The sequence below is a fragment of the Chelon labrosus genome, assembly GCF_963514085.1.
Source record: "Chelon labrosus genome assembly, chromosome: 11".
In the NCBI taxonomy this organism is placed as follows: domain Eukaryota; kingdom Metazoa; phylum Chordata; class Actinopteri; order Mugiliformes; family Mugilidae; genus Chelon; species Chelon labrosus.
In genome coordinates this window covers 7,616,913-7,644,144 of record NC_140344.1, presented here as the reverse complement: position 1 = coordinate 7,644,144, position 27,232 = coordinate 7,616,913, and the positions used below count along the sequence as shown (strand labels likewise).

General features: G+C 41.9%; 2 protein-coding genes across 2 annotated transcripts in view; one reads left to right on the top strand and one right to left on the bottom strand.

Annotated features, from left to right (window-relative positions):
* LOC311496176 (uncharacterized protein) overlaps window positions 1-27,232 on the top strand; it is a gene marked incomplete at its 3' end in the record, with an annotated part of 351,079 nt that overhangs the window by 124,028 nt on the left and 199,819 nt on the right. The window lies entirely within an intron of this gene.
* On the bottom strand, window positions 4,822-27,191 carry snx33 (sorting nexin 33). The gene is made up of 2 exons (XM_084555167.1): window positions 24,675-27,191; window positions 4,822-9,909 (listed from the first exon to the last, which is right to left on the bottom strand). Exons 1-2 carry the CDS (start codon window positions 26,089-26,091, stop codon window positions 9,656-9,658), a joined length of 1,671 nt encoding a protein of 556 aa, XP_084411293.1. The 5' UTR covers window positions 26,092-27,191; the 3' UTR covers window positions 4,822-9,655.

The following is a 27,232-nucleotide window of genomic DNA, read 5'->3' as shown; positions in this document are numbered from 1 at the left end:
ACTGCACATGAATTTTGAATATCAGCATATATTCTAAAATACTGCTAACAAAGAAATCTGGAACAGTATTTCAAATGAACAAAGGTTTATAAAGACACAGATGTACTGAAATTAGAACTACCACTGCAGTTTCCACATGATGACACAGCAGTCCCAGGACTAAATTCTGTCTGAATTACAGACTGTGGTCTGGATGTAACAGCAGCTTTTTGTATCACTGTAGCAGAATTGTTAGCAGGCCTTGTAGTAGTTATCTCATCTGAGCCGAAACTGTTCCCTTTACTTTCAGCAGCTACCTCATGTCTGACGTGCTGGCAATCAGAGGATCTTTGGAGTTCACAGTCTCTTCACTTCCTGCGAAACAAGTTTTTGCCATGTGACGTCCTTCCAAGGCCCTGCAGAGGAACTATTCACACGCAACACGCAATCATTACCTGTCCAGGCCTGTGGCAAGGAAAAGATTTAGTCATTTTAAAGCAGGACGCACCAGCACAAATACACACACACACGCAAACGTTCACAGCCCAATTACACATGTGTAGGTTAACATATGACATGTGTTTAACCTGCTGCATCTTGTTAGAACAAACAGGTACTTATACAGTGTGTGCAAATATTTTGTCAGCACTTGAAACACAGTCTAAAGTGACAACACTGAAGTACACTAGGTAACAAGTACTTACTGCTTGTGTCTATAGCCAAATCCAGTCAGAAGGGCGTATCACACATTAACAGCTAAAATATGATGTCGCTTGAGCGTTAGCCTGATAGTTCATGGTTCATGAAATCAGTTTCTTCACCGTGGAGTTGCTCCAGGCTGTACATCACTTTTTGGATTTCTGGTTTTTCACTTTGGCTAAAGAAGCATTTATATCAGTAACTGCTGAGTGAACTAAAGACCAAACTGACAAGCCAGATATTAATTTTTTTGTTTTCATTGTGCAATACAGAGAATAGAAAATAGATTTTTCTTTTTTCTTTTTTTTTCTTTTTTTTTTTTTCGCCACCAGCAAACGTTTGTATTGAGTCTTTTTGGAAGAGCGTTATGGGTCCAGCCCACTGGAATGTACTTTTTCAAAACCAGGCAGTGTGAATTGTAAAGGCTGTTTTAGGAAGAAGATGGATGGATACTTTTACAAAGTACCCTCCAGTACCTCGAGAGGGGGGTGGGCAGTTGAGATGTGACCTTTAACCTCAGAGTGTTGGCCTCTTTAATCAACACAGTACAATTGTGGGTGTCTGTGAACTGGAGTTTTAACTATACAGAGACAGGCAGCTGAATTTTGTGAAGACACACCAACAGGCATCAAAGGACAACGCGCGTCGAAGGCCGACTCTAACGCCACCTCATGTTGCCTGTGTCATTTGTTGGTTCAGCATCTGTGTGAAATGAAATACCTCTTCATACCAGCTGGGGGCAGTCGTCTGTATTTGTCATTTAAATGGAAAAACCACAAGAGCTAGGATTAGCTGGAACCCTAGGAAGAGCTACAGACTGAGCTGGGCTCTCTTGAATCAGGCTGATCAGTTGGTCTACAGTCTATTTATTCTAGATGATCATGTACATATGAATATATCTCATTTATTATCTACTGCTTTTCCTCTGGAGGGTTGTGGGAGGAGGCCCTGGAGCCTGTTTCAGCAATCATTGGGTGAGAGGCGTTGTGCATCCTGGACAAGTCCATTCACACTCACATTCACACTTACAGCCGATCTAGAATCACCAGTTAACCTAACAGGCATGTCTGTGGATTGCGAGAAAACTTACGCAGGCACAAGAAGAACATGCAAACTTCGCACAGAAATGCCTTAGCCAGCCGGATGGTTCAAACCCAGAACCTTCTTGCTGTGAGGCGCCAGTGCTGTGAAAATATTTATGAATTTTAATCAGACAAATATTGGATAAAGATGTAAAACAAGAAGAGCCTTCTGAAAGTCTTTTGTCACTTCTGCTCCATTCGATACTTTTGCATGGTTTTGCAAAGCTGAACAGCGAATCAGAGAGACCGAGCTGACCAACTCGTTCTGCCACCCATTTAACATGCTGACTCGGCAGAAAAGACGCCCACATGGGTCTTACTAGTGTACAAATGTCTGTGCTGTAATCTTTCCGTTCTGATAAAGTGTAACTTTTTGGTCGAGACACAGATGAGGCAATGTCTACCTCAACTGTCAGTAATTCCTTGATATCAGTTTGGTGCATCCAGACCTCATGAGTTACATGCAGCTAAATGGAGAAGGATGAAGACTTCCATTCACTTGCTTGTATGTCGTAGGTGGCATGACTGCAAGTCAATCTGCAATGCCTGCTGGGTAGAAGAATGCTCCTACACCATCTTAAAAGCACTTTTTGATGGGTTTGATGCATCTGGAACCAGTCAGGCTGACGTCTGGGACACCCCTCCCCCTTATCAGTCAGTGAGCGGAGGGCAATGAGACGGTGAGGTTAAGGAGGGCAGACGGAGAGACGTGAAATCACTGAAAGAAAGACAAAAAATGAGACAAAGACAAATAGTTCAAACTGTTATGTTCCATTCATTTTCACAACTCATTTTCAGTGAATCAAACTAATCTTAAGCCCAAATAAACTCCTGCACGTTAGCAGGATTGTGAATCATGATTCATTTCCAGAATTTCCAGCAAGGCAGGAGGGAGATTTCAAATAAGAATTGTCTTTTCTTAGGTTAATAAACACTGCTCGGCTCCACAGTGGCTGTGTTTTCATCAGCTTCTGCCTCCGTGCGCTCCACGCTGTTGTCAATAAATTAAACTATTAGCCGGCATGTCAAACACTGGCTGAATATAGACAACACAAGCTATACCGACTCCAGCTGTATACTGTTTTCCTCTCTAGGGCCTTAGAGTCAGCATAAAGAATGAATGTGATCCCATTAAGACAAAACATGACTCACTGTTTACTGAGAAGCGTGGCTCTCAGACACATGTGTCGGTTTAGAACAGTTTATAAATAACATTTTTGAGGAATTTTCGAATTGGCAAAGACGCGGGTCAGTGTTATAATGTTTTCCCATATAGAGGTTGAGTTTTTCTGTTGGGCAAAATTATGTTCACTCTTGCTTTGTTTTTCTTGTGAAATATTTATTCTGGCTTAAAAAAAAATAATAATAAAAAAAAAAAAAATCAGTCTGAGCAGGAAATAGAGCTATTTCGATGATCTTGTGTGTGCATAGAACAAAAGATGAAAACTTATCTCTCTAGAAAGGTGAATCTGTGAGCCAGGGTTTCCCCCCAATCTAAACAAATGGAGGCACAAATCTGGCTTGAATGTCGGCTTTTGGTCCTGCTGTGACGTTGGCCGAAGCAGCGAGCAGGAGGAGCAGGAGGAGGGATTACCAGACCCACCATGTGTGCTGATTCAACCATCTGTTGCCTTTGTTTCCTTGAGATGCTGGAGGAGGAGGAGGACGCCGTAATCCTCTGCAGCGCGGAGGTCAAGTCCATGTCGCTGCAGTCAGTTCAGAATAATCTCTTCTGGTCGCTCACTCAAGTGATAGTAACATCGACGTGTCCATTTCTCTGCTGTCCATGACAACATACTCAAGGGGAGGTTCCCTACAAATGACTGGGAAATTTGAGATGAAAAACTCAGACATGTTTGCAGACAGTCATACTGATGCTGGGGCCTAAACATATTTTCTGCTGTGCTCTGGAGCTCAGACGGATTTTTCATTAAAGGAAACAAATGAGGGACTCTGGGTATGTGCTTTCCTCTGGGGTATGCTGTCGATGGGGGCTGGAGGAGCACTTTTCTTCCCCAGACTCTGCAGTCTGAAGCCCTTCCTTCACTCAGCATCTTGTTTTTTTTCTTCTTTTATAGACATCTGCTGGCACTCTGGGCGATAACGCTTTTACCATGTGCCCCTGCAGCAGCAGCAGCACTGCGGATCTTAAAGAGGTCCAAGCTTTTCCGGCTACACGAGCCAAGCGAGCAGCGGATACAAAGAAGTAAAGAATGAGCTATGTAATGTAAATGTGAGTTGCAACATGACACAGATGCATGACAAGACCAGTAGAAACATGTATGTTTCTGGTATGATGTGATACTTAGCAAGAGCCGCGTGCTTCCAGGCATTTTTGGATGTTTTTTACGATACAGCTCCCGTTTTTGGACCACGCTGGATCTGTTTCAATGACTGTTCTCTTCTCCTGGAAAAGAGGTAGTTAGCTCATCCAGGCCTCAGCTGTATGATGGAAAAAACCTCATAGAAAGCGAAGTTGACTGCTTTTCATCTCCCCCCTCACTTCCTCACTCGCACAAATTGGGTTGCTGTGGAGAAGTGCACTGTTAGCATTACTTTGGCAATACCTCAAGGTTTAGGAACTTTTTCCAAGGTGTCATTTTACTGCCACTAAGGCCTTTCTGCTTCGCTAATACTTTGCAGTGAGCATCATAGAAGCGTGTGGGTGGCAAACTGAATTGCTCTGAAAATATTTTTAAAATTTGCTTTCACCAATCTAATTAGTGCAATGATTTATGCTTTGAATTTAAATTTTCATTCTTCTGTCAGCCTTGGGTTTCAGAGTGTACTTGGTGACGTCTTTTCCTGGCACATATCATTAAGGTGACCTCATCCCAACGCTCTAGCTGCATACCAAAACCTGAAAGAGCCTGAAACATTACCATCACACCCAGGCCCTGGGTTCAAACAGAAACATCTGTTTTTTTCCTTTTACTTGAGCATCTTTAACAGTCCCTCAGCATCACAATACAGTATGTCATCCCAGAGCTGATGGCTTAAAGGTTGACAAATAGTCTCCTAAAGACACCTGTTAGGGTTAAGACAAAAGCACCAACACCTCATTCACTTTAACAGAGCTGTTGATTTGAGCTGTCCAAATGAAATGTTTGCTTCCGAAACATCTGGGTCACATTAAAAAGGAAAGCCTAGGTTTCACTTGAACATATTGTACTGCTTCTGTGGGCTATAGTTTGGCATTTATAAGCTGTCTCCAACGATCAAGCCAGCAGGAGAGCCTCCCTCATTTAAGGAAACTTTCAATAAAATGTTCTTGGACGAAAACTGAAAATCTGAATGTGTGTAAACTTCATCACAACCGTTCTTGACGTAGCTATGGCTGCATAACACCATAACAACTGTTAAGGTTTTCCTCTCAGTTTATACACCCAAGCTTGGCATAGTTGTCTTATAAATTACTAATTAAAATACTTAAGAATACGCATGTACTTTATGTGTTTAGACACAGAGACTTTGAGCTAAATGCTAACATGCTCACAGTGACATTTCTAACATACAGATATTTAGCAAGAATAAAGTTTGGTTACAGACTCACCGGCTACACCGGTGTAAGCACTTATAGTTGTGCAATGGTGGATTGGCATTGTTCTATAATCGTACTGCTACAATGCTAGTTAGCGGCTAGTTAGCTTTGTTGAGTTTCCCTTTGTACTTCAAACACTGGCAAGTGGAACAGAACAGATCATGTTTGAGCTAAAGGCGCCAATGTAGGAACATTTCTGAGGAGGTGCATGTCAAGCTACCGTGTAGGCTATGGCATCGTGTCTGGAGCTGGCATCATATTTACCAAGCTACCAAGGGCAGTTAGCAAGCTAATGATTGGGCAACATGAAGCAGAAATGGAATAGTAAGGGGACGAGGTCGTTGGGAATGTCAACATTTTACAAAAAAAATCTATACAGTACAACTAAATTATATTAATTTAGCCAGCACCAAAAAAAATTTACTTTCATGGCTAAATCTGAAAACATAGAAGAAACATAAGCGGCATGATTTGAACTCTGGGGTCTACAAAAATTTCCACTTTCGAGGCAGTGACTACCACAAGTTTACCACAAGGCCGACCCTTTTTTACGGGCTCATCTCGCGAACACGAAACACAGTCAGCAGTGGTCCAGCTAAGACCAGTGGGAATATTATTATTTGCAGATATGTAAAAGACAGATTGTAAATTCTGACCCAATCCACCCAATTGTTGTCAAGATATCTTGTACAAACGAACCAGCAGACTGCTACCTGCAAAGGGAACTTGTGAGTTTGGACGAGGGAAGCTGTGTGCGTGAAGCGCTTAGCGTTCCAGAGGTAACATCAGCTGTAAATTGTGAAAACACAGCACATGCACAAAATGTAAAGTCATGATAAAAGGATGAGGCCACTGCAAATGTCAGCATCTGAACGCATGCGAACATTTGATGGCAGCTTGAAACCGCAGAAAAATGGGCTTCAAAACATGCTGATAATAGAAATAACAGATTTCCTACCACAACCCAAATCTTAGATTTAGCATGAGAAATATCACTGCTCTCTCCAATCAAAGCAGGAAGCGCACATATTTCTTTGAGTCATTATTTATTTTGTTGTAATGTCACTATGTCGGTATGTTTACACATGGACGGAAATTTGGATAACAGCTCCTGGCTGTCCTCTTTCTGGTTCTGTTGTTTGAATGTGTCACATCCTATTATCACAAATATCCTGACATACGCAGTATAGACAGAAAGAGGAAAAAAAAAAAACTGAATATGACATCAGCAGCAAAGACTCACTGGACCAAATGAATGCACACTCCAATGGCCCAGTTTAAGATGGAAATAGGGGCCACCGTAAATAAAATATGAGGTGTACAAATCATAAAACAGAATACTTGAATAGTCTGGATATAAATTGGGTATATATTTCTGATTGATTTTTCAGACTAATAAATCCACAAAGATGACAAAAACAGAGAGTGATCACCATCATTACTTTTTATTAAGATTCATATGTCCCCTTCCCCTAAATCAAGTGACACATTACTTACTGAAAATCATCATCTGTTATTTCCAGAGACAGAAGCCAAAGCGTAGAACTCCTGCAACTCACCATGTCACACATCCATGTTAAGGAACAAGTCACCTGTGTGAAATGCCTGGCATTTAATAATGCAGCTTCGGAACATGAAACCAATCCAATCTTCAAATGGCTTTTCATTGGTTCTGCTGCACCTTTGCATCTCTTGCCTAAATTCTGTGTTAGCCTTTGGTGTCCTTAATAGTTTCTCTGTGGAATGTTTTTTTACTCTTTCCAAATGCTCTCTTCACTTTTTCCTCAGAGCAGAACAGATTCAATTACAAAAGCAGAGAGCACATTTAATTTCACAACCAAACCCAGCAGCCCAGTAGAAAATACGCATACTTCTTTGGTCTTTGAGAAACTGTGTGTGTGAGTGCAGAGGCTGACAGAAATATAAAAAAAGCAAAGCAATTCTTTTTTTAAAAAAAACAAACAAAAAACAACATTTTGCATTTGGACTGCAAAGAGTTAAAGGCTGCAGATGTGGACTGAACAGTACCAGTAACAGAGACTGCACTCATGTCTGAGTCACACGCACACACACGCACAATTTGTATACAACGAATCCTGCACGCTGAATCAGCACTTTTTTATATGGGAAACTTCCTAAGTTTTAACAGACTTCAGTTCATCACTGAGATTCTCACAATTATCTAATAATGCTGCTTCTCACCAACACACCACAGATATTAAACCCTCTTCCCTCCTCAGGAATCAATGTCCCACAACTGACACTGGAAATGACTGGAGGAGACGTGTGCCCAGCTTACACAAACATTGCCTACACGTCTTGAGGTAATGCTTGTAACTGCAACCCAGACTGCACATAAACTCTACGGGCGACACAAGGCTAAAGATAGTCTAAACCACAAGTTGCCACGAAGTGTTTCTCTTGTTAAGCAGGATGAGTAATGTTCCTCACTCGGGCAGAGAGAGAGAGAGGGACTGGAATCCTCACAGTCACTCCAACCTCATTAAGTGAGTAAAATGCTACACTATAAATCTTTCATCAAAATGAATCTAAACCTGTGTGATATGTTGAGATCACATCCGGATCATGGATTATAATTAAAGGAATAGTCTGATATTATGAGAAGAAGTTAAATAAAAAGATTGATACCACCCTTTCTGTTAGAGATTAGATTTGGCATGGTGTGGTGCTATTGGGATTTCACTATAGGGCATGTTTCAGCTGTTAGTCCTACAACGACCTGGATAATCCTACAACCAATGAGAGACATTTTGTTGTAAACGAATTCAACTTGACAGTGCTCAGATGACATGTAGGACTATATCGGTGTTAATCTTCTGTCAATCACCCCATACAGCCCACACAAATGATTTTATTTGCCTGGTAGATCTTTGCCAGGGAATAATCAGATCCCAACCAAGCCTCTCCAGACCAACTTTGCCCCACAAAAAAACATTTTTTTTAAAAAATGTTGTGGGCAGACGAAGTTTGGGCTGGCTTCCAGGCTAGATTAGCGGAGCTTTTTTTTAGTTTAGCATGAAGACAGGAAACAGTGTTTGGTTTAATCAGTCCAAAAACCAACAAGTTTTTTCAGGGGATAATGTGCTGGACTTTTTTTTCTTGATGCAGACGCAGTAATATGACTGCTTATAAAACAGACAAATGGATGTTTTTACACACTGTTTCTCAATCTTTAAGCTAGGATAGGCTAGGCTAGCCATTCGTTAGCAGTCATATTTAATGGAGAGGCTTGAGAATGGTATCAATTGTTTACTGATATGAATACAGTCTACAGACAATTTAATATGCATGATGCCTATTTTATGATGACTTTAAGTGTTTTAAAATACTTGCCTGTATAACTATTTGCCCTTGTGTCAACGTGTCAGAAATTACAAGTTCATGTCCTGCTTCAAACATCAACTGAATCCGCTTCAACTATCTGAACACTTTTCACATAAACCATTAGTAAACCTGCCACTACATATAAAGATACACATTTATGTTTGTCCACCCCGGAAATGGGAGTTTAATCTGCACGCTTGACTCATTACACTCACCCACACAACATTAACACACCCACTGACCAAATAGTTTAATAAAAAGGTTGTGCAAACTCATCTGAGATCATTCCAGCTACCGCTCTGTACAAACACAAGCCACACTACAGACAAATGGTCCGCTTAAAAGTATTGCGTCTGAACGCCGCAGATCCTTAAAGGCACATACTGCACGGGGAATGTAAGAACATGAACTCACTAAAATGAACTTTACCATATCAGGGAGTCGCTCACATGGTGCAAAGTTAAGACATGAGTTCAGAGCAGTGAACACCTGAGAGAGGTGAGCATTCAGAGAGATGATGACAGAATATAGTAATTTTTTTCTCTTTAGGAATTCACTGGATGTGACTTGAATGGATCCCTGGAGCAGCCAAAGTGCATGGTGTTGGAGAGTAGGGGACAATTTCATAACAGAACCCGTTTCATGTCTTTAATGTGTTACACTATAGAACGATCAACTATAGATCCACTATGAATTTGAAACCTATACTCTTATTTTAACGTTACAAACACTTTAAATTATGTAAAATAAACAATATGCTGTGACACTGCTTACGTGATGTGAATGTCAGAAATAAAATATACAGTAGGTCTTAAAAAAAAAAGTTGCTTTGAATCCATCAAAGTGAAAAACTGACAGGCTTTGTATGCCTTTCCTGTAACTACTGCTTCTTTCATCTGGATGTCTTCTCAAAGTGAACCTTGGTAAAAGACACAAATCATCTTCTTTTCTGTTTTTTTTTTTTTGTTTTTTTTTTTGGCATCTTGACCCAGAAAGCAGTTTGGTGTCTTCAGAGACATTCATACATGCGCAGGGTGCGCTCCAGTTGCTGGACAACACGCTGGTAAAAGGCTATCTGCTCCGTGAGGTAGGCCTGCATCATGTCTTTGAAGTCCACCTCTCGCTGCTGATGGAAGTGGCTCATTTCCGCCTGGAGGGCAAACCCCACTGTCCGGCAGCGTTTCCTAATGCCGTCGGCCTCGTCCTGGTCCATCTTCCCCTCGTCGCTCATCCGCTGGCTCTCCTTCACCTTGGCAAAGGCACCTGAGTCAAGAGAGAAAGGCACACAGACACAGAGATGTTGAGATCAGAAAGTAACATTATGGCGTAAACAAGTTCACCAAAGTGACAATAGGTTCTGGTTTACCTCTGTGGTATGTGACAATCCAGATGTGTTTTGGTTTTACTTGCTTACTTTTTTGAGATTTCTTCTGAGGTTTCTGCCTCCACCCAAACACAATGAAAAACATCTGTTATCACCCGGACATAACCCTGTAGTATGTAGACGTGCTGGCGATGGCTGGTTTACTTTGTGTTGCTCATGGCTACGTTCAAAATACAACATGTCTTCACAGAAACATGCACTCGTTCTGATAAACTGTCCGGCACTTTCATACAGACTGGTTTCGATCAAATAATTGCATGTTTTCACCAATGAAAGGGATGGATGCGATTATCCAGAGGAACGACAACTCGTGACTGCTGCTTGCTGTTCAATTTCTTAAAACATCATGCAACTATATTTACCTTTAAATAACAACTTCAAGTCTGGACAGCAAAATACCACATGAAATGCGAATTTCGCAAATACGGGTTTAAGCCATGTTTGGAGGGGATTTGAAATGTGACGTCTTTAGTAGTCTTTTGTGTTTGGGTCGTGGTTCAGTCAGCATGAACGGGACGAATCACAAGGTTTAATTAAGTTTGATTGTTTGCTCTGATTGCTGCATAAAAAGGGCTAGGTTAACTTCTGGGTTGATGAAAGTCACTGAATGGTGGGAAAAACGGGGTTGTGGAGTGGCAGCATGGAGGGGGTTGACTACAGGACGCTGGAATTCACTGTTAAGCCTTCTTGACGAAACATCGGAACATGAAGGAAGGTGCCCACTTGAAAACCCCAATGACATGTTGCATACTGCTGTTGACTAGGCCAGGTATCTGGTGTCTTCTTGTTGGATGGTTGCTGGCCAGCTGGCTGCTAGCCTGCTTCTAAATGTGTTTTACCTGGGATCTTGGCATAAGGGATTGTAACATCTAATCCCGTGTATTAATGGAAGCATCACTAGCAACGTCACAAACAAAACGTGGCAACAATGCAGACCGGACAGATGCCGAGACAAACTGTGTGACACTTTGGGTTGAGGCTTCTGTACAGGCAGAGCTTGAGGGAACCTACAGGAACTGGACAATTTGAAGCCACATCACCAGCTTAGCTATGGAGTTACTGATGGCTACGTCGTTTCCACAGCAAACAAATGTAATATGATCACACGCAAAAAAAAACTAAAGTCATCTAAATTTTGTCCTAAAGTTGCATAAAAAATGAATGCTTATTGCACAATAGAGATCTAAATGTTATTTTTATTATGCTGTGAGCAGCACAATCATATTTCCAGGAACCTCCGATGTATCTGGGTAAAGAGATGAATCTAAAATAAACTCAAGAAGTTAGGCAAATAAAGCAACCTAATTCAGTTGAGCTGGCCCTTTATTGTCAACCCCACTCATTTTTCACTGTCACTGAAAAGCTGTAAAATGTGTCTGCGATTAGAAAAACAACATAAAAACATGGATTGTAATAAAAGTTAAATATAGGGTAAAAACAGCCACAGATTTTTCTTTATTGCTCTTTGGGTGGGCGTGCCTACATTACAGTGTGATGTGCTATCTGATAAAACTGCTAAACTGGCGTTATGCTAATGTTAATATAGCCTCCTTGGCTCCCAGGACTAACTCTATAACTTTCCCCAAAAAATTAACTGCTTTAAGCTGAACACTTTATAGGTAGAGCAGCTGACACACCACACAATTGCTTCTTGTTTCACTGCATACCAAACGTCTGGTATCAGTGCAATGAGGACATGCTGGAACCACATTCACCCAGACTGCTATGAAGTCACTTTTTCAATTGGAGAACATGGCAGCCCAAACGGAGTGCCGCCGTGCTGGGTTTCAGATCAGATTAGTGAGTCGGCCTCAATCTCATATAACCTGAGCTCTAAACCAGACAGATTTTAGTCAGACACTAGTCATCCTGGTTTGGACAAGCTAGGTGTTCTGTCTTTAACGCACTTCCTGAAGTCTTATCCGTCAGTTGCATCTGCATGGTCATGCTACACCGCGTTTCGTATGGAATGCCTGGCTGAAGTCTGGGAAAGCATGAACAGCACTCGCAGTCTGTTCCAGCGGAGGAGGCGTGTGGACTACAGTCTGTGGCACTGACCTACATTCATGCATCCTGCTTTCCACATGAGAGGAGAATGTGCATCACAAGCTAGTATGTCTGTGGGACATAAAGGAAAGGCACTCATGATTGTGTGTGTGTGTGTAGAGGGGAATAATGTGTCATCTTGTAAGAAAGCTTCATGGTCTCTTCCTCATAGCCAAATCTTGATGCAAAAATATAAACAGCTTGAGATATCAGATCATGTGAAGAAAACAGACTAAAGTGCGAGGCTGCTTGGGGTTCCTCCTGTTCTAAACACAAATTCCATTCTTATCATTTTTTGGCTCATCCCAGGCAAAACTCTCACCACAGAGAAGCTTTTGCTCGCAGCTAAATCTGCTCTCTAAGACATTAAAGGGAGACATATTTTGCAAAATCCACTTTTTTGTAGTGTTTTTCGAATATACAGTAATTCAGTGTTGCCAGTGTGTCTTAAGATCAACAACATGTAAAAATAACAAGCCCTTGTTTCTTTCCAGAAGAGTGTGTTGGAAGGAGCCATTTCGGTTTAAATCACCTTATTACATCTTAAGTGTAGAAGCCCTGCCCCCCGTCGCATTTAAAAACATGTATAAATGAACTCCTGCTCCTCTGTCTTGTGTTCCTGCCGCTGTGCATGATAGCAGCAAGAAAGGAATGACATAAAAGAATGAGAAATCTTGACATATGAGACTTAAATGAACTTGTTAGTAATGGATGTAATATTTGAGAAAAGGGATAAAATTAAATAGATTTCCTGCTGTTTTCTGCATCATTTTTTTTAGTTAACAAATGCTCAATGATTGATGAAAGGCCAGTGGTCTGGAAAGTCGACGGAGTTGTTTATCCAGCCCAATCAGACCGGCTACCAAACTGCTTCACACGAGATGGATTCATGGCCGGGTGGATATTAGTATTCCACAGGGGTCGATCAAGGCAAGGAAAGGAAAGGAACTAACTAACATGAAGTTTAAAGCAGGAAACATCTGAGGGACAACGACTTATGTGTGTGATTACAAATGTTTGGAACTTTAATTAAACCCTCATGAGAAGAATTCAAAAAAAACACCTGGAATGTTCGAATGTTGTGGAAGAAAAGAAAGGAAAGGCAGGAAAATGGAGCTAGAGGAACACAACAAAACTAAGGATTTCTAGAAAGGGACTGAAATCCAGTTAAGCAAGAGAACATAAAAGGGACCTCCAGGTTTGACTGAAGCTCCACAAGGTTTAAAGAGCCTCCTGCTCACTTACTGTACTCCATTGATTAAGCACTTTTAGTCTGTCTCTCTGTGTACAAAACACTTTTACAGGCTTTTTGAGAAGTGCAGATACACTATCTGTAAGACATACAGTATGCGTGAGCAAGAGGCAGAGAAGAAGAAGAAAGCAGAGGACAGTGGAGATTAACTAGGACCAAATCCCTGTGGGCAACCGATCACAGACATCTGCTGCATTCCCCAATTCCCACATCCCTCCCTGGACCCCATGTCACTGCGGCCCAAGTTCAGGAAGTGCACTGCTCCTCAAACTTTACATCTATCTTCTGTCTGTTTTTTCACAAACAGAAAATGAGATGGCGACAATCCCTCTTTAAGATACTTGTACTTGTTCACAGCATGTGTTGGCTGTGTGCTTTTGTGACATTTCCCCAATCCCCCAAGGCTGAGTTGCTGTTAAGCACGGTCAGCATTATTTTTCTCCTCTGACTGCAGATTCCTCTAAGACGCTGACATTAACACACAGCAGTTTTAGGTCAAGTGTGTCTAATTTTAACTCATTCTCTTCTGGGACCATGGTTTCCAGTCACAGTTAATTAAATCGTCCTTCCTGTTTAATTCTTAAATGCCGGCGTCATTAAAATAGAGAGGAGCCTCTTCAGCTGGGGCTAGTTTGTATACATCCGCTGACCCCCTGTAATGTGGAAGCAGCTGAACATCGTGACATTACATGGGCTGATAGGTGGACAGCCAGTCTCAACAGTTTGAAAAGGCCTTTTACTGTAACGGCCGTCTACATTAATCACCATCTAGCATGAATGCATTTGTCTGGATGGCCTGCAATCTGTAAAATGCTGCAGAATGCAACTTCACTTCTGGCAAGGCTAATTACTCTTTCTAAAAAAACACACAGTGAAACGATTCTTTGTGATAAACTAAAATGACCCCATTAGTACACATCAAGATACGCTTCCTCAGAAACTGAACTTTCCCTTCACAAGCTGAATGCAGTCTCAGCTTCGAAAAAAAAAAAAAAAAAAAAAAAAAAGCTGGCAAGTCTGTGTCTCTGTGTCTGTGTGTGTGTGTGGAGTTAAACCATACTGGGCTAATATGTGAAAGCATAGCCACTAGTATGTAATGACTTCACCGCTGCAATGCAAACCACAAAACACACCCCCATTTTTCCTTTAAGACTCCAAACTGGGCAAAATTTCTCTCACTGAAAAGTAAAGTAAAAAAATACCTGGCAGGTTACAACACGACCTTTTCAGATCCAAGACATTGTGCTGAGGCCGGTGAATCTAACTTTATGCATAACCAGAATACAGGCTGAGCAAAAACAACCTAAAAACGAACAAGTTTGAACCTGTGGATGTTCAAAGACTGACCAAAACTTCAATTTTGAATCTGCGCGATCAGAATGACTCATGTACAGCAAAATAAACAGATCTGGGAATTAGGAGTTCAAATACGTTAATGACTGGCGTGACAAAGCAGGATTAACAGCTGTTGTTCACGCTGGACGGACTAGTAAACAGAAACATTTTTCAGCTGAGGACAAATGAGGTTTGTCGCCACAAAACACTGACCATTAGTAAGAGCTCTGTGTGTGTGCGTGTGGAGGGGCTGACGTCTGTGTCAAGCACCACAGTGAACTGATGAGACAGGCTGTTTGTTCCCTGATCTCTCAAATGTGACTGAAAACAGCACAGAGAGAGGAGTTTTTAAAGGACACATCATATGTTACGAGAAGCATCTTTGTTCCATAGGAGCCGAGGTCTTCAGGCCTGGTCACAACACGGAGTGGCACTTGAACTTCTTCCACGCATCTTAAGAGCATGGGTATCACGCTTTTGGAGAGTTGGTGAACATGCATAGCAACCTGAAAGCTAAAAGCTAACTCTACTTGCTGCGTAATAACATGACTCGCCCCAGAATTTCCTGAATTATCTTCAGGATAATTTCATCGTGGATGCATTAAGGAGAACTTGGATACCGCAGTAACATGGCAGCCGACTTACCTAAACGAAACAGGCAAAAATAAAGCACTCTACCGCACATGCACATTAGTGTTGACTCTATTTTGTGAATCACAGAAAATTGAAATTGACCATATTTGCTGTTGGGAGTCTTGTCCATAACTTTATGGAAGACTAAAGCCAACACAGAAGTGCCAAAAACTGCAGTTCCTGTAATGACCACTTGAGGCTGGTTCCAAAGGTGAGTCAATCCCCACTGACCTCCATGTTAAAATAGCCAGCTTTTCAACAGAAACAAGCGTGTTTACAGTTTGGCGCAAAATCTCTCAAAATCTCTTGTGGTCCTTATTACTAATGTATCCATTTAAAAAACTGTATGGGGTTTCAGCGTCACTCCCCCTCTCATTTTTGAATTAGCCGGCTGGTTAACATGGTCAGGCACTACCAAGATTAAGCTCCATCAGTGATGTCCCAAGGGGTTCACCATTCTCCACACACAGTTAATGGGCGGTCGATGGGAAACATGCAGGATTATTATTTGGTTGCAGTACCGCAAATGACCACTGGGAATAAGCGGCTGCAAGACGAAGTGGAATATATTCATGCATTTCAATCCATAAAGAGGAAGAGGAGAAATAAATCTCAAAGGACTAACTATCTGTTACTTAATTAGCTCTTCACTTTGCCCACTGACAGTTCAAATTCACTTCAGTGAGTTGACGGATTGAAGATTTTCTCTTACAAAGAGGTAACAATCTTACTCTCAACCGGCAATTAAACTTTAACTTCACAAAAATAGAGAAGAAAAAAATACAGGAAAGGAACATCATGTGCAGATGATATGAAAATAGAAAGACACAAGAGAAGAGAAGGGAAGAGAAAAAAACATGGCTCCAAGAATGCATGACAGGGTCAAAAGGACTCTTATATCTGCCAGTGTTTAAAGTGGGCCTTAAAAGCCTCGGGGACAGACAAACAAGAAAAAACCCCACTGCTGAGTAAGCTAACAGTAATAAGTGTTTACAGCAGCCAATCAGAAACAGGGTTAAAACAAGAGCTGGAGTTTATGTCCTCAACAAGAATGTGTTGAAAAGCAATTTTAGCCCCCTCTATATCAAAGATCTTGTTTACTGTGAAAAGTAGATATGCAGTACTGAAACAAATACCTATGTTCTCTGATTTTTCATTAGGTTGAGGATGATGAATTATAAAAAACAAAAAAACACAAGCTTTACCTTACATGGGGAATTACCATGAAATGTTTAACCCGTGACTGGCCAGATTCACACTGGATACTACTGTACTTTGTGCACATCCACTACTTTGTGGAGACATGCAACTCACAGAAATATGGCATGAAGCTTCCAATATATCCGAGGCTCTATCTGAAATCTTAATTGAAGCCATGCATGGAGATGTTTGACAGATGTTCCTTCTGATGCGTAGAGAAAATCTGATCTTAAACGATTATATACTTCACATATACACAGATGGCGTTATAAATCCAGCCTCGTGTCAGACATGTACGCCATCATGATCTTTATTAAAAAGGATGTACTCAGATATGTTCTTTGAAGGGAAGACTAATTAATAACACATAATACCCCATGTTTATCTCTTTTTTCCCTCCGCTGAAGGGTTTATTTTTTTCCCATTTCAGCTCCGGTTTCCTTCATTTGTCATAAAAAGGGGTGTTGTTGCAGTGAAATCAAGAGTTGGACTGGACGCGGATGAAAATATTTGGGATTTCCAGCTGCCACTTGGAACAAAAGGACTGGCTTTATCCGGAGTATGCTTTTCAAACGCGGCCAGCCTCACAAATTAAAAATCAGTTTTGTCATCACACCTCCAGCAAAACAAATGACTGTGTGAACGTTAACATTAACTGTGACATCATAATTCCTTTGTATAGCTTTTCACAATTACTTTGAGATTTATGAGACAACAGTTAAGATGTCCAGAAATCCCTCTGGGGCTTACGGTTACATAATGTGTTCTTGATTGTGATAGTAAAATCATTTATAATAATGTGAGCCCTTTTGTTATGGAACAGATGTACAATGTCCTCTCTGTGTTTGCCCTGGAACTTCTGTCTACTGAGAAGAGTTGAAAGGGCTCGAGAGAGAGGCGGCAGAAATAAATGAGATGAAGGATGATGAGAGGATATTTGTTGTCCTTGAACATTCTACCTCAGTCTTTCCACTGTACCAAGTCTTATAACCGCTCTGCTAACACAATAGCATCCTGACACAAGAAAAGACTGCAACGCACTGCTAACAGAAATCTCCTATGAGGGATGCTGTTTCCGTGCCAACCACTAGCATTGTGTCAGCGTTACCATGACGGCAGCTACAGCTGGCAGACACCCAGAGGCTTTCTGATAGTTAAAGCTTCAATTCTGTCAGGGAGGCATGTATGCAAGACGGAGGCAGACAGAAAGACTAAGGAAAAGAAGATTGTGTTTTAGTTTTGAGTAAAACATGACCAAGAAGTGTTAAGGTGTATCTGATGCCAAAGTATGAACTTACTCAATCATGAGAAAAAAATACAGGCGACTTTTATTTTCCATTTATTCCTAACAATGCAACCACACACGGAATCAGCTACCACGCTATCATATATCCATCTACCTATTTTTCCTTCGTTGTGTTTCAGGTTGGAGAAACCCATCTCAGCATGCACCAGATGACAGTCTATTGCAACACAGGCAGACACGCAAACACATGCATATGCACATATGAGAAGTTCAAGGTTTAACCCTAATCTGTATGTCACACACACATTGAAACCAACCCAAGACAGAGAAAGATGATTTAGATCAGATGGTTAGCCTTAAAGTACCCTAGTTTATTCAGCATTAACTGATTTTAGGCCTATTTTTGGAGTGGCTGAGCAAACTGAAAAAACATCTCACATGATGTAACAACATTGGTTTTGATACATCCTTGTATATGACAGCAAAACAGTATTGTGATGAGAACGCATCCTAAGCTTGGGTTAGTTAATACCAGTCATTATCCAAGACACATGCTCAATCATTCACTGGTTCTTCCTTCATCTCTTCAGCTGGAATGACTGGCTAACAGTCTTGCATGTTACAGGAAAAGCACACACACACATCCCTAAAAGACACCAGATACAGCGGCATTCTATTTAGGCGAGCTAGTTCCCGGTTCCAGGTAGCGTGCATGCAAGTATGGCTTATTGGGACACTTGATGGAGCATAGCGTTTCATTGTTGGCGTCTGACCGCTGCAGTCTGTATCATAATTCAGACTAAATCCAATCTGGGCACGCACAGAGTAAACACTAAATGTGGAAACACTGTTGGCGAAAGCAAAGTTCGCTGGAAGCCGCCACACTGGGTTGTGGCCAGTTTCAACTTGACTAGACTAATTAAGACTTGATCAAGAGACATGAATTGAAAGTTGGTCACAGCGCTAACACTGGAGCATTTACAATGATGTTGATCGATGTTTAATGCAGTAGGCACTTCCTTTTGTAGCTACAGAGTAATGCTGTATGACTAGTTTTAAACATGAGAATCAGCTGGGCAACAAAGCTCTCCTTGGTACTCTGAGTTACTGAATCTTGGTGAAGCAGAACGTTCAGTTTGGCTTGATTCAGTGTCAGAGAGGCGTTCCACTCTATCATAACTTTAGTCAGAGCTGACAGCACAGTTCACTAAAAGGAAATGTTTTAGTTCACTTTCCTTTACATATATGAGCAAGGCAGAATATTGATAGAATATAGAATATAGAATTGCATGGAATAGTTACAGTGTCCCGTATTTCATGCCTTTTTAAGTCTAATTCTGCTAAATCGGTGGTTGTTTGAGAGGAGTAGGGAGGAAGTCTGGTAAAGACAGAATTCTCTGAGACATCTGTAATCTCCTTCAGTGTGAAACAACACCGCACTGGGCCAACACAGACAGGAATGCAGAAGCATGTGGATAGGCAGTGTGTGTAAAGAAGAGGGCCTAGCCTCTCTCTAGATTTATGAGTAAGCAAACAGGAGAGAAAAAGTTTCCTCTCCACAGTCACCACTCTCAGCAAAGCACACTATAGCAACCAAATTACATACAATGAGCGTTTGAAAGGTGCCACTGAATGCTCTGGAAACCCAAGCCCGATTCCTCAGATTACACTTTGTGTACCTGTTGACAATGCTGTTATTTTCCTGTGTGCTGCGAATGGCGTATGGAATGTTAATTCGCAACATGTTTGTCAGATCACATAAACACAGCATGTGCTCGTGGTCGGCTGTTAGAAAAATTCAACATTATTAAGAACTGTGCAGCCGAAACACAAAGTGACGCTTGCGTGTGCGCACGCAGTCACAATCCTAAAACTGAAACCTAGAAGGTTCACCTTTATCTGTGCAGATGATGGGGCATTTGGCTAACACATTTCCTCAGAGCTGGAAAACAAAAATATCTTTGCCTTCAAAATGACAGAGGCTACATGTGGTTTAGTAATGTGTTGCCATATGGAGGACAACTAACCTTGTCCATATTAAAAGTCTGGCTGGGGTGCTGGAGGCATCCCAGGGGAGCTAGTTCATTCTCAGACTGAATAATGCTCTGCTCTGGATCGCAGTACATTTTTCCTCATTGTGAGCGACAGCAAGGTGGGAAAAGAAAGGCACTCTACTTTCCATATATAACGTAAATATTAAGATAAAAGGAGCTATCATCTAAATAGCTATAATCTTGTGTATAAACTACTTTTTGCTTTACTTTCATCGACTTGTTCTTCTTTGGACACGTGTGATGCAGATCCAGGTCAGACCACACTGATGGGGAGCGTTGGTTTCACTCTATTGTGTTTCTTTTGTATATATAGCTGCAAGAGGTGCTTTTGTCTAGGACTAGTACCATGATTGTTTCCAGGTACAAAATGTACAGAACACATCCCAAAATACCAGATACGGTCAGAGAAGATGACTGCAGACAACTATTTCTAATAAAGAAGACCTGATTCATACCAGACCAGCAGGGCTCTGTTTCTGGTTATATATAATAACTCAAAAAAAAGTACAAACACTCAAAAGGAGGAAGCACAGTCAATTGCAGCGAGAAGGATTACCAACAAACAAGCAATTGTATAAGGCAGCACTGTTGTAGTCAGCAGTGTTTACATTTGCCTCGCACACAGATGCCTCAGAAGGCCTTTATTCTGTTAACAATGCAATGATATTAACCCTTCACATCAAGACTTTCAATTGTATTCAAATGAGATCAAGGTCTATGGTGGGGTTAGCTTTGGCAGGGGTTCAAAGTACTGTAGGAGCACAATCCTCTGCACCAGACTAGATTTCTCTGAAACCAGGGAGGCTGCCCAGTCAGACAGGTCTGATATGGATGTCTGCAGAGGAAACAGAAGGGGAAAAGATGAAAGGAATCAGTCAGACGTGAAGGGGATAACGCAACAGAGGTGAAGCATTTGTGACAGGCCGACTTGCAGATAGAGCAACAGCAGACACAGAGAGAGAAGATGTGTTGTGTAAAAGCCAAAACGCTGACAGAGAAAAAGGGAGAAAGAGACGAATGGAGCACACACTGTCTGGATACCTTCTCCTCCCTAGACCCATTTTGTAAAGGCAACATGGAGTCGTTGCCCACCGCCACATCTTCCATTGTGCCGTTAACATTCCTGTAGCTCACATCCTCGCTGGGAGGATAGCTGTTAAAAAACAACAACAGCTCCTGAAGCCCTAAGTGAAGTCAGCCAGAAAAAAAAAAGGAATGAGGGGATGAAGAGTAGGAGAATGAGTGTACAGGAAAAGGTTGACCTCAGCTGTGTGTGTTCCGAGTGTTGCCACAGCTGTATCTGGTTCGGCAGAACACAAGTCACATCAAGGGGAGTCATCTGGACTGGCAGGATAGACTCAGCAGAGGAAAAAGGTCTCTGCTTGAACAAAAACACTGCGGCACAATGTCCTTGTGTACAGTATTTGTTGTCACTTGCCTAGTGATAGGAAATAACTCTGCCTACGTAAAAATTTGGACTACTGGATTTAAGAGTAAATTAATGTAACAAGAAGACATTCTGAGTCAACTTTCAGCACCAATAGCAAGCAAGTGAGCAGATTAATATCAAGAGTGCCAGCTTTCAGGCACTAATGCTTTTTCAAAATGAACCGTAAAAAATGCAAAAAGGGCTACTTTCTATTCAGATGAACTAGTTCCTGGTAGTATCCATGCTATCATGGCTTACTGGGACGCTTGATGAAGTATAGCGTCACATTCTTAGTGCCTAACCTAAAAAATAAATAAATAAATAAATAAATAAGGGCACGCACAGACTAAACACTTATATCCAAAAAGAAAATCTGGAAACACTGTTGGCTAATAGGCGGTTTATCCTTCACCGTCAGTTTGAGAGTGCAGACCCTAGCGCCGTAGCTGACTGGCAAAAAAGACACAGCACCGACTAGCGTTTGGGTGGCGATTTTACAGCGCTAACCACACTGATGAGCGCACAAGTACTAATGGCTCGCACCGGAGCGAGCTGTGTGTGTACGTTACAAAGTTACGGCATCTATGTCCTGCGGTATTCTAAAAGAGCCTTAACACGAAGCTCGCTGGGAGACGACGCGCTGGATTGTGGCCGGTTTGAACTTGACTAGGCAGGTGGACACACTGGAACATTAAGAATGATTTTGATCAATGTTTAATGCAGTACCTCCCTTTGGAGCTACAGAGGAATATTGTATGCTTAGTTTTAATCATGAGAATCATCTAGGCTACAAAGCTCTCCTTGATACTCCAAGTAAGCAAGAACCATACTTCAAAGCTTATGCCTACTCCTGGCATGTGTGCAGATAGGGTAGTGTCAAAAAAGAAACATGTCAAGTAACGTACGTATAAAAATGTTGCAACTGGATTACAAAGATTAATAAACTCAAGGTCAGCTGCTCAACTCCCATAATGCAGACAATCACTGAGTAATTGGTCCCATGACAGAGCTTTGTCTAAAGAGCACAAGTTAAGCATTTTATACATAATCTGATACCGAATCAACTTCTATCTTGGATGACTAGAACTCATCCTTTAAAAGGTAAAAATGGTGTCAGAAATCATTAACAATGGCAAACATAAAACAAAGAGGACACATGAAATAGGCCCAACATGTGTATGCTTTGAGGGTGGCACAGCAAGATGATTCTCTTTCTGCCTCAACGGGATTTCCACAATTGCTCCAGTTTTCTCTGACAGTACAAAGACATGCACATTACTCTGCGTAATTCATTCTAAATTGGCTGTAGGTGTACCCCGCCCTTCACCCAATGCCAGCTGGCATAGGCTCTAGACTAACCTCAATTCTTATCAGACTATGAGTCAGGTAACGAGGCTTTTGGATATCATTATAGAGCCAAAGACAACTCTGCATGCAACTGGATAGTCCTACAACCAATCAGAGCAATTTTGTTGTAAACAAATTCAACTCCACAGTGCTCAGGAGACGTGTATGACTATGTCGCTGTTACTCGTCTGTCCACCCAAAGGATTTGATGGACCCGGCAGATCTTTGTAAGCATAATCAACCCCCAACGGAATGACGGCACACAAAACTTTCCACCGCAAAAATTTTGTGGGCAGGGAAGTGAGGTTCTATAACCGGTTAAACATGATGGATGAATGGTTTGATGTAAGCTTACTTTCCTGTTTTTCTTTTTATTTCCTCCTAATTTTGATAATGCCGTCTTGTGTGAACAGCGAAAGAGTTGCTATTGAGGTAATAATCACATTACAAATGCAAACACATAAACACTGTAGCAGAGAGGAGTCATAAAGCTAGACAACTGACTTAGTAATGTAGGTTAGAACAAAGAAGTGGGCCTAAAGTCTGCTAACATTAGCCACCATGATATTAGCTGTTGAACTTTATTTTAATGCAGTCAAGTTTATTTTGGTGCTCAAACTTTGAGCTATCAATTCTAAATATTGAAAAATTAGACACCTGAAAACCTTTTTAACCTTTTCATCTCCATGGCCTGACACAAGCATGGTTGAACTGTAATTTTTGTTATCTAGGTGGACTGACCCTTTAACCCCATTCAGATGTTTTTCTCATTTATTCCTGGGAGGAGTGACCACATGGAACTCTTTGAATTGTATCATAAATGACCTCCGTGATAATGAGCACCAGCTGTTTGAAGGAGATAATAACATTTACCAACAGCATTCCTCCTTCCTCTCTGGTAGCAGCCCTTTCCTTCCTCCTGAACAAGATCAGCTGATATGTTGTTTGTTTGAGAGCTGACACAGAATGCTGATATACCAGTGCTCTATCTGGGCAGGCAATCGAACAGGGTAAACTAGAGAGTCTGGTGCTTACCAGAAACTAGCATTTCACCATGGCGTTATGAAAATCAGCCAAACCAAACAACTGCTATGATACATGCAAAAATGAAATTGCGCTGTTAAAGGACAACAGCGTGCATTATGATTTCAGGTCAATAAAGTTAGTCATTAAACACATTTATGCTAAATTTGTGTTAATAGACAGCTTCACTTGCAGGAAGGACGTGACATAGTTTCCATTTCCAGCATGATCACTGCCATACTAGGCAGCTTGTTTCTCAGAAGATCATGTGGGAATCCATCATGCCAGTCTTCAAGCTATGTGCTACTGGCCAAATCACAGTAGTTCAGGCTGAGCAGCATCCTATGAGGAAGAACTGGCCGCGTTTAAGTCAATGGCAAATTACCTGACAAGTAGAAGTTGACCTCTGACAGATAATGAGTGTGCATAATGCATATGTGTTCAGGTATATATTTTGTAAGTAGCTTTATGACATGATCATTGTCTTTTTGTCCTGTCTGACATTATTCGATTAAATACTTAATTTACTGATAAATTGTGACTGATGCGATGAATGCATGTCAGGTTTCTCTAAAACCTGACAGCTTTCTCAAACCTGTTTGCTCAAGTTGTCAGAGTCCATCATTGTTCTGAAAGCACTCGTCAGACCAAATGAATGTGATAGCGTGTGGGAGTGATCTAATATTCTTCCTTGACTGACACATTTGAGCGAGTCTTGGGCTCAGCTGGTGATCGTCTGAGTCTGGGTATCAGTAATGAGGGGAGGGGAGGCGCTGGAGGCAAACTGTGACCTAATCTGTCATCCATAACAAAGTAAACGGGACAGATTGAGTAACAAAACATGATGTTCTATGTTCCCACTGGCAAACACTTTGTATGTCATTCTTAACTGTACTTTTCCTAGAGTACCTGATACAGGACTTCCTGATATCAAATCACATTTTACAGTGGTGGATTTTAAGTAGTTAGGTTAAATAATGATCTGAAAGAACTTTGAGGACTTTTAAAATTAACTGCAATACTTAAAAAAACAGATGGGAAGCATTTCTCCATAAACACCTCACGAGCAAGCTCATTACCTTTCTGTAGATGAATAATGTCGGGGAAGTTGGCGAGCAGGCCTTGATAGAGCGACAGCTTATCCAGCATGTGGAAGAGGTCATACTTAGGTTGCTCTGCAAACATCTCCCCAATGTTCTCATAGGTGCGGCCAGTATGGGAGATGGCGTTGTTGAGGGTGTCTGACCTGTGGGGAGGGTCCAGCATGAATGCCTGGCTTATAGACTGGAAGGCATTTCCTAGCCGCTGGAACTCCTTCCTGAATCCGCCCAGGTGTTTACGCACCAGCTCCGAGGCAACATGTGTCAGCTGCATCACGCTGTCGTCCATTTTCTTAGCAAAGGCCTTGAAGTTGTCGACCCGCTCCTCCACATCCTGAAGGTCCTGGTGCTCGTTGGGAATTTGCAAGGTCAGCATGAAATGGGCGCCCACCATCTCGTCCTTCTCCGCCCGTCTCTTGCCCAGTTTCCACTGCTTGTCATCAGCACACATCAGAAAGTGCTCAAAGCCTTCATACTGGGAGAGGACCGGGTGACTGGTCATGTGGTTCATCCATAGAATCAGTCGCCTTTTACGCTTCTCAATGAAGTCTTCCTCAAATCGCCCCGTGGCCTGCTTCTCAGGCAGGTGGGGCACAGAGATCACAGTGAACTTGTGCAGTAAACGGTTGTACAGCCAGTCAAAATGTTTGTAGCGTCTGTAGACAGGACGCCCTATGTGGGTTGGGGTGACCCGGTATGAAATGTAGGTCTTGATGCCCTTGAACTTTGTCTGTTTGGTCGGGTCTTCAACTGAGCAGGTGAAAGGCTGTGGGTTCTCCTTCCACTTGGGCCCAAGAGGACCCATCTCAATGGTGTATGACTCAGCTATCTTTGCCATCATGGGGACATCACCTAGCACAAATGCCTCTACCCCTGAGCGGACAAAGCTGGAAAATCTGTTCAAGTTCCTGCCCACCATGCTCCCCTTCCTGGAGCTGGAAATGCTGTCGTGTCCGGACGCTGACTTGGGCCGATAGTGCACATTTGGGTTGTTGGACATTGGGCTTTGATGGGCATGTCCGTTAGCTCCAGGGCTCCTGGTGTGATCAGAATCTTCCACTACCGTGGATCTGTCGTCCCAGTCATCCCAGTCATCATCGTCGTCGTAATCGTAATCGTAAGGGGGCTTCGAAGTGGATGGAAAGTAGGAGGTGTCATTTCCTAGAGAGCCCGCCGGGCTTATGGAGCAGTCAGTCACGTTGGAGTTGGAACGAGTGCGAATAATTTCCACATATGATGCAGGGAAGAGACCCCGCTCCCCTCGGCTGTTCTCCCCCTGGAACCAGCCGTCCACTGACTTTTCATCAAAGATAACCAGTTCCTCATTCTCCTGGATGCTAATCTCCTCCTTGTTTTCACTCAAAAAGGTGTAGAGGGCTTTGGCTTTCACTGACATCTTGATACTCCAGTGGTTCCTAAACCAGAAAACTCTACATGCACATAGTGCCTAGAAAGAAACTACTACTACTGCCTTAGTGCATGCTGTTTTGGAAACATCTGACACTAGCTCACTGTAATATTTAAACTCATCTCAAATGACATGACAGCTTTTGGATCAGGTGTGCAACAGCACAAGACCACTTATGTAATTTTAATGATCAAAAGTTACATAAACTCGACAAGCAATAAAAATAAATCTAAAACACCCCTAGTGTCACCACGAGCATCCTCGGTTCATTAAGGCTATTGCTCTATTGCTGTATTATAGTTAGAGGTCGATTAAAACACTTAAAGCTTTAAAAGATCTATCACATAACAAGTCCCTCATAAGAGAATGGATCCTGCCTCATTTTGCGTGCAAACACAACAGGTTCAAAACAAAAGCTGGTTTCACCAAATAGCTCCTCCAACAGCACCGAAGGTCGTTTTAATCCTCCGAAACTGGACTGCAACTTCACGCCGTTCCCTTGTTGGACACTTGTTTCTCATAACGGAGCCTAAAAATGATCCTTGATGAAACCATTTCCAAGACAAAGTAGCCTGACGCGAGGAAAAACAGAGGGATGAGTAATGGTCTCCAAGTGCATTTTGAGCCTGCAACGCATTCCCTCAGACTGAAACTTGCTGCGTTTTCCTTGTAAACAGGTTCCAGCGCATCTTCAGTCGATCCTCTGGATTTTGAACAAAAGCGGAACCAAACAATCCGGTTTTACCGAGGATCAAAACACTTCCCCGGCCTCTAATATTTCTTGCAGTTTATTCCTGTGCGCGCTGCAACAAAGTAACTCTTTCCATGACGTGAGGCTCGGACAATTGAAGACAAGTTCGACGTTTTTTTCATCAGATCTTTTATATTCTTTGAAAGAGGGGAAACAGGCACAACACCGCCCCCAGCAGGTCGAACAGAGTATGACCGAGAAGGAAGGTTACAACATCCTTCACGTGGTATTAATAATACTTCCACAACAACAACAAAAACAACAGAAACAATACTACTACTACTACTACAACTACTACTACTAATTGAATAATAAATAGAATTGTGTTTTTGTGGTTGTATAGTTTGCCTGTAGCCTTGAGCTGTGGCTTATGTAGTA

What these genes read in the sequence shown, in the direction of transcription:
- snx33 (XM_084555167.1), bottom strand. Translation starts at nt 26,091, where the DNA reads ATGTCAGTGAAAGCCAAAGCCCTCTACACCTTTTTGAGTGAAAACAAG. An exon ending in CATTATTCATCTACAGAAAG is followed by an intron (nt 9,910 to 24,674) that starts GTAATGAGCTTG and finishes CTCTTGACTCAG; the next exon opens with GTGCCTTTGCCAAGGTGAAG.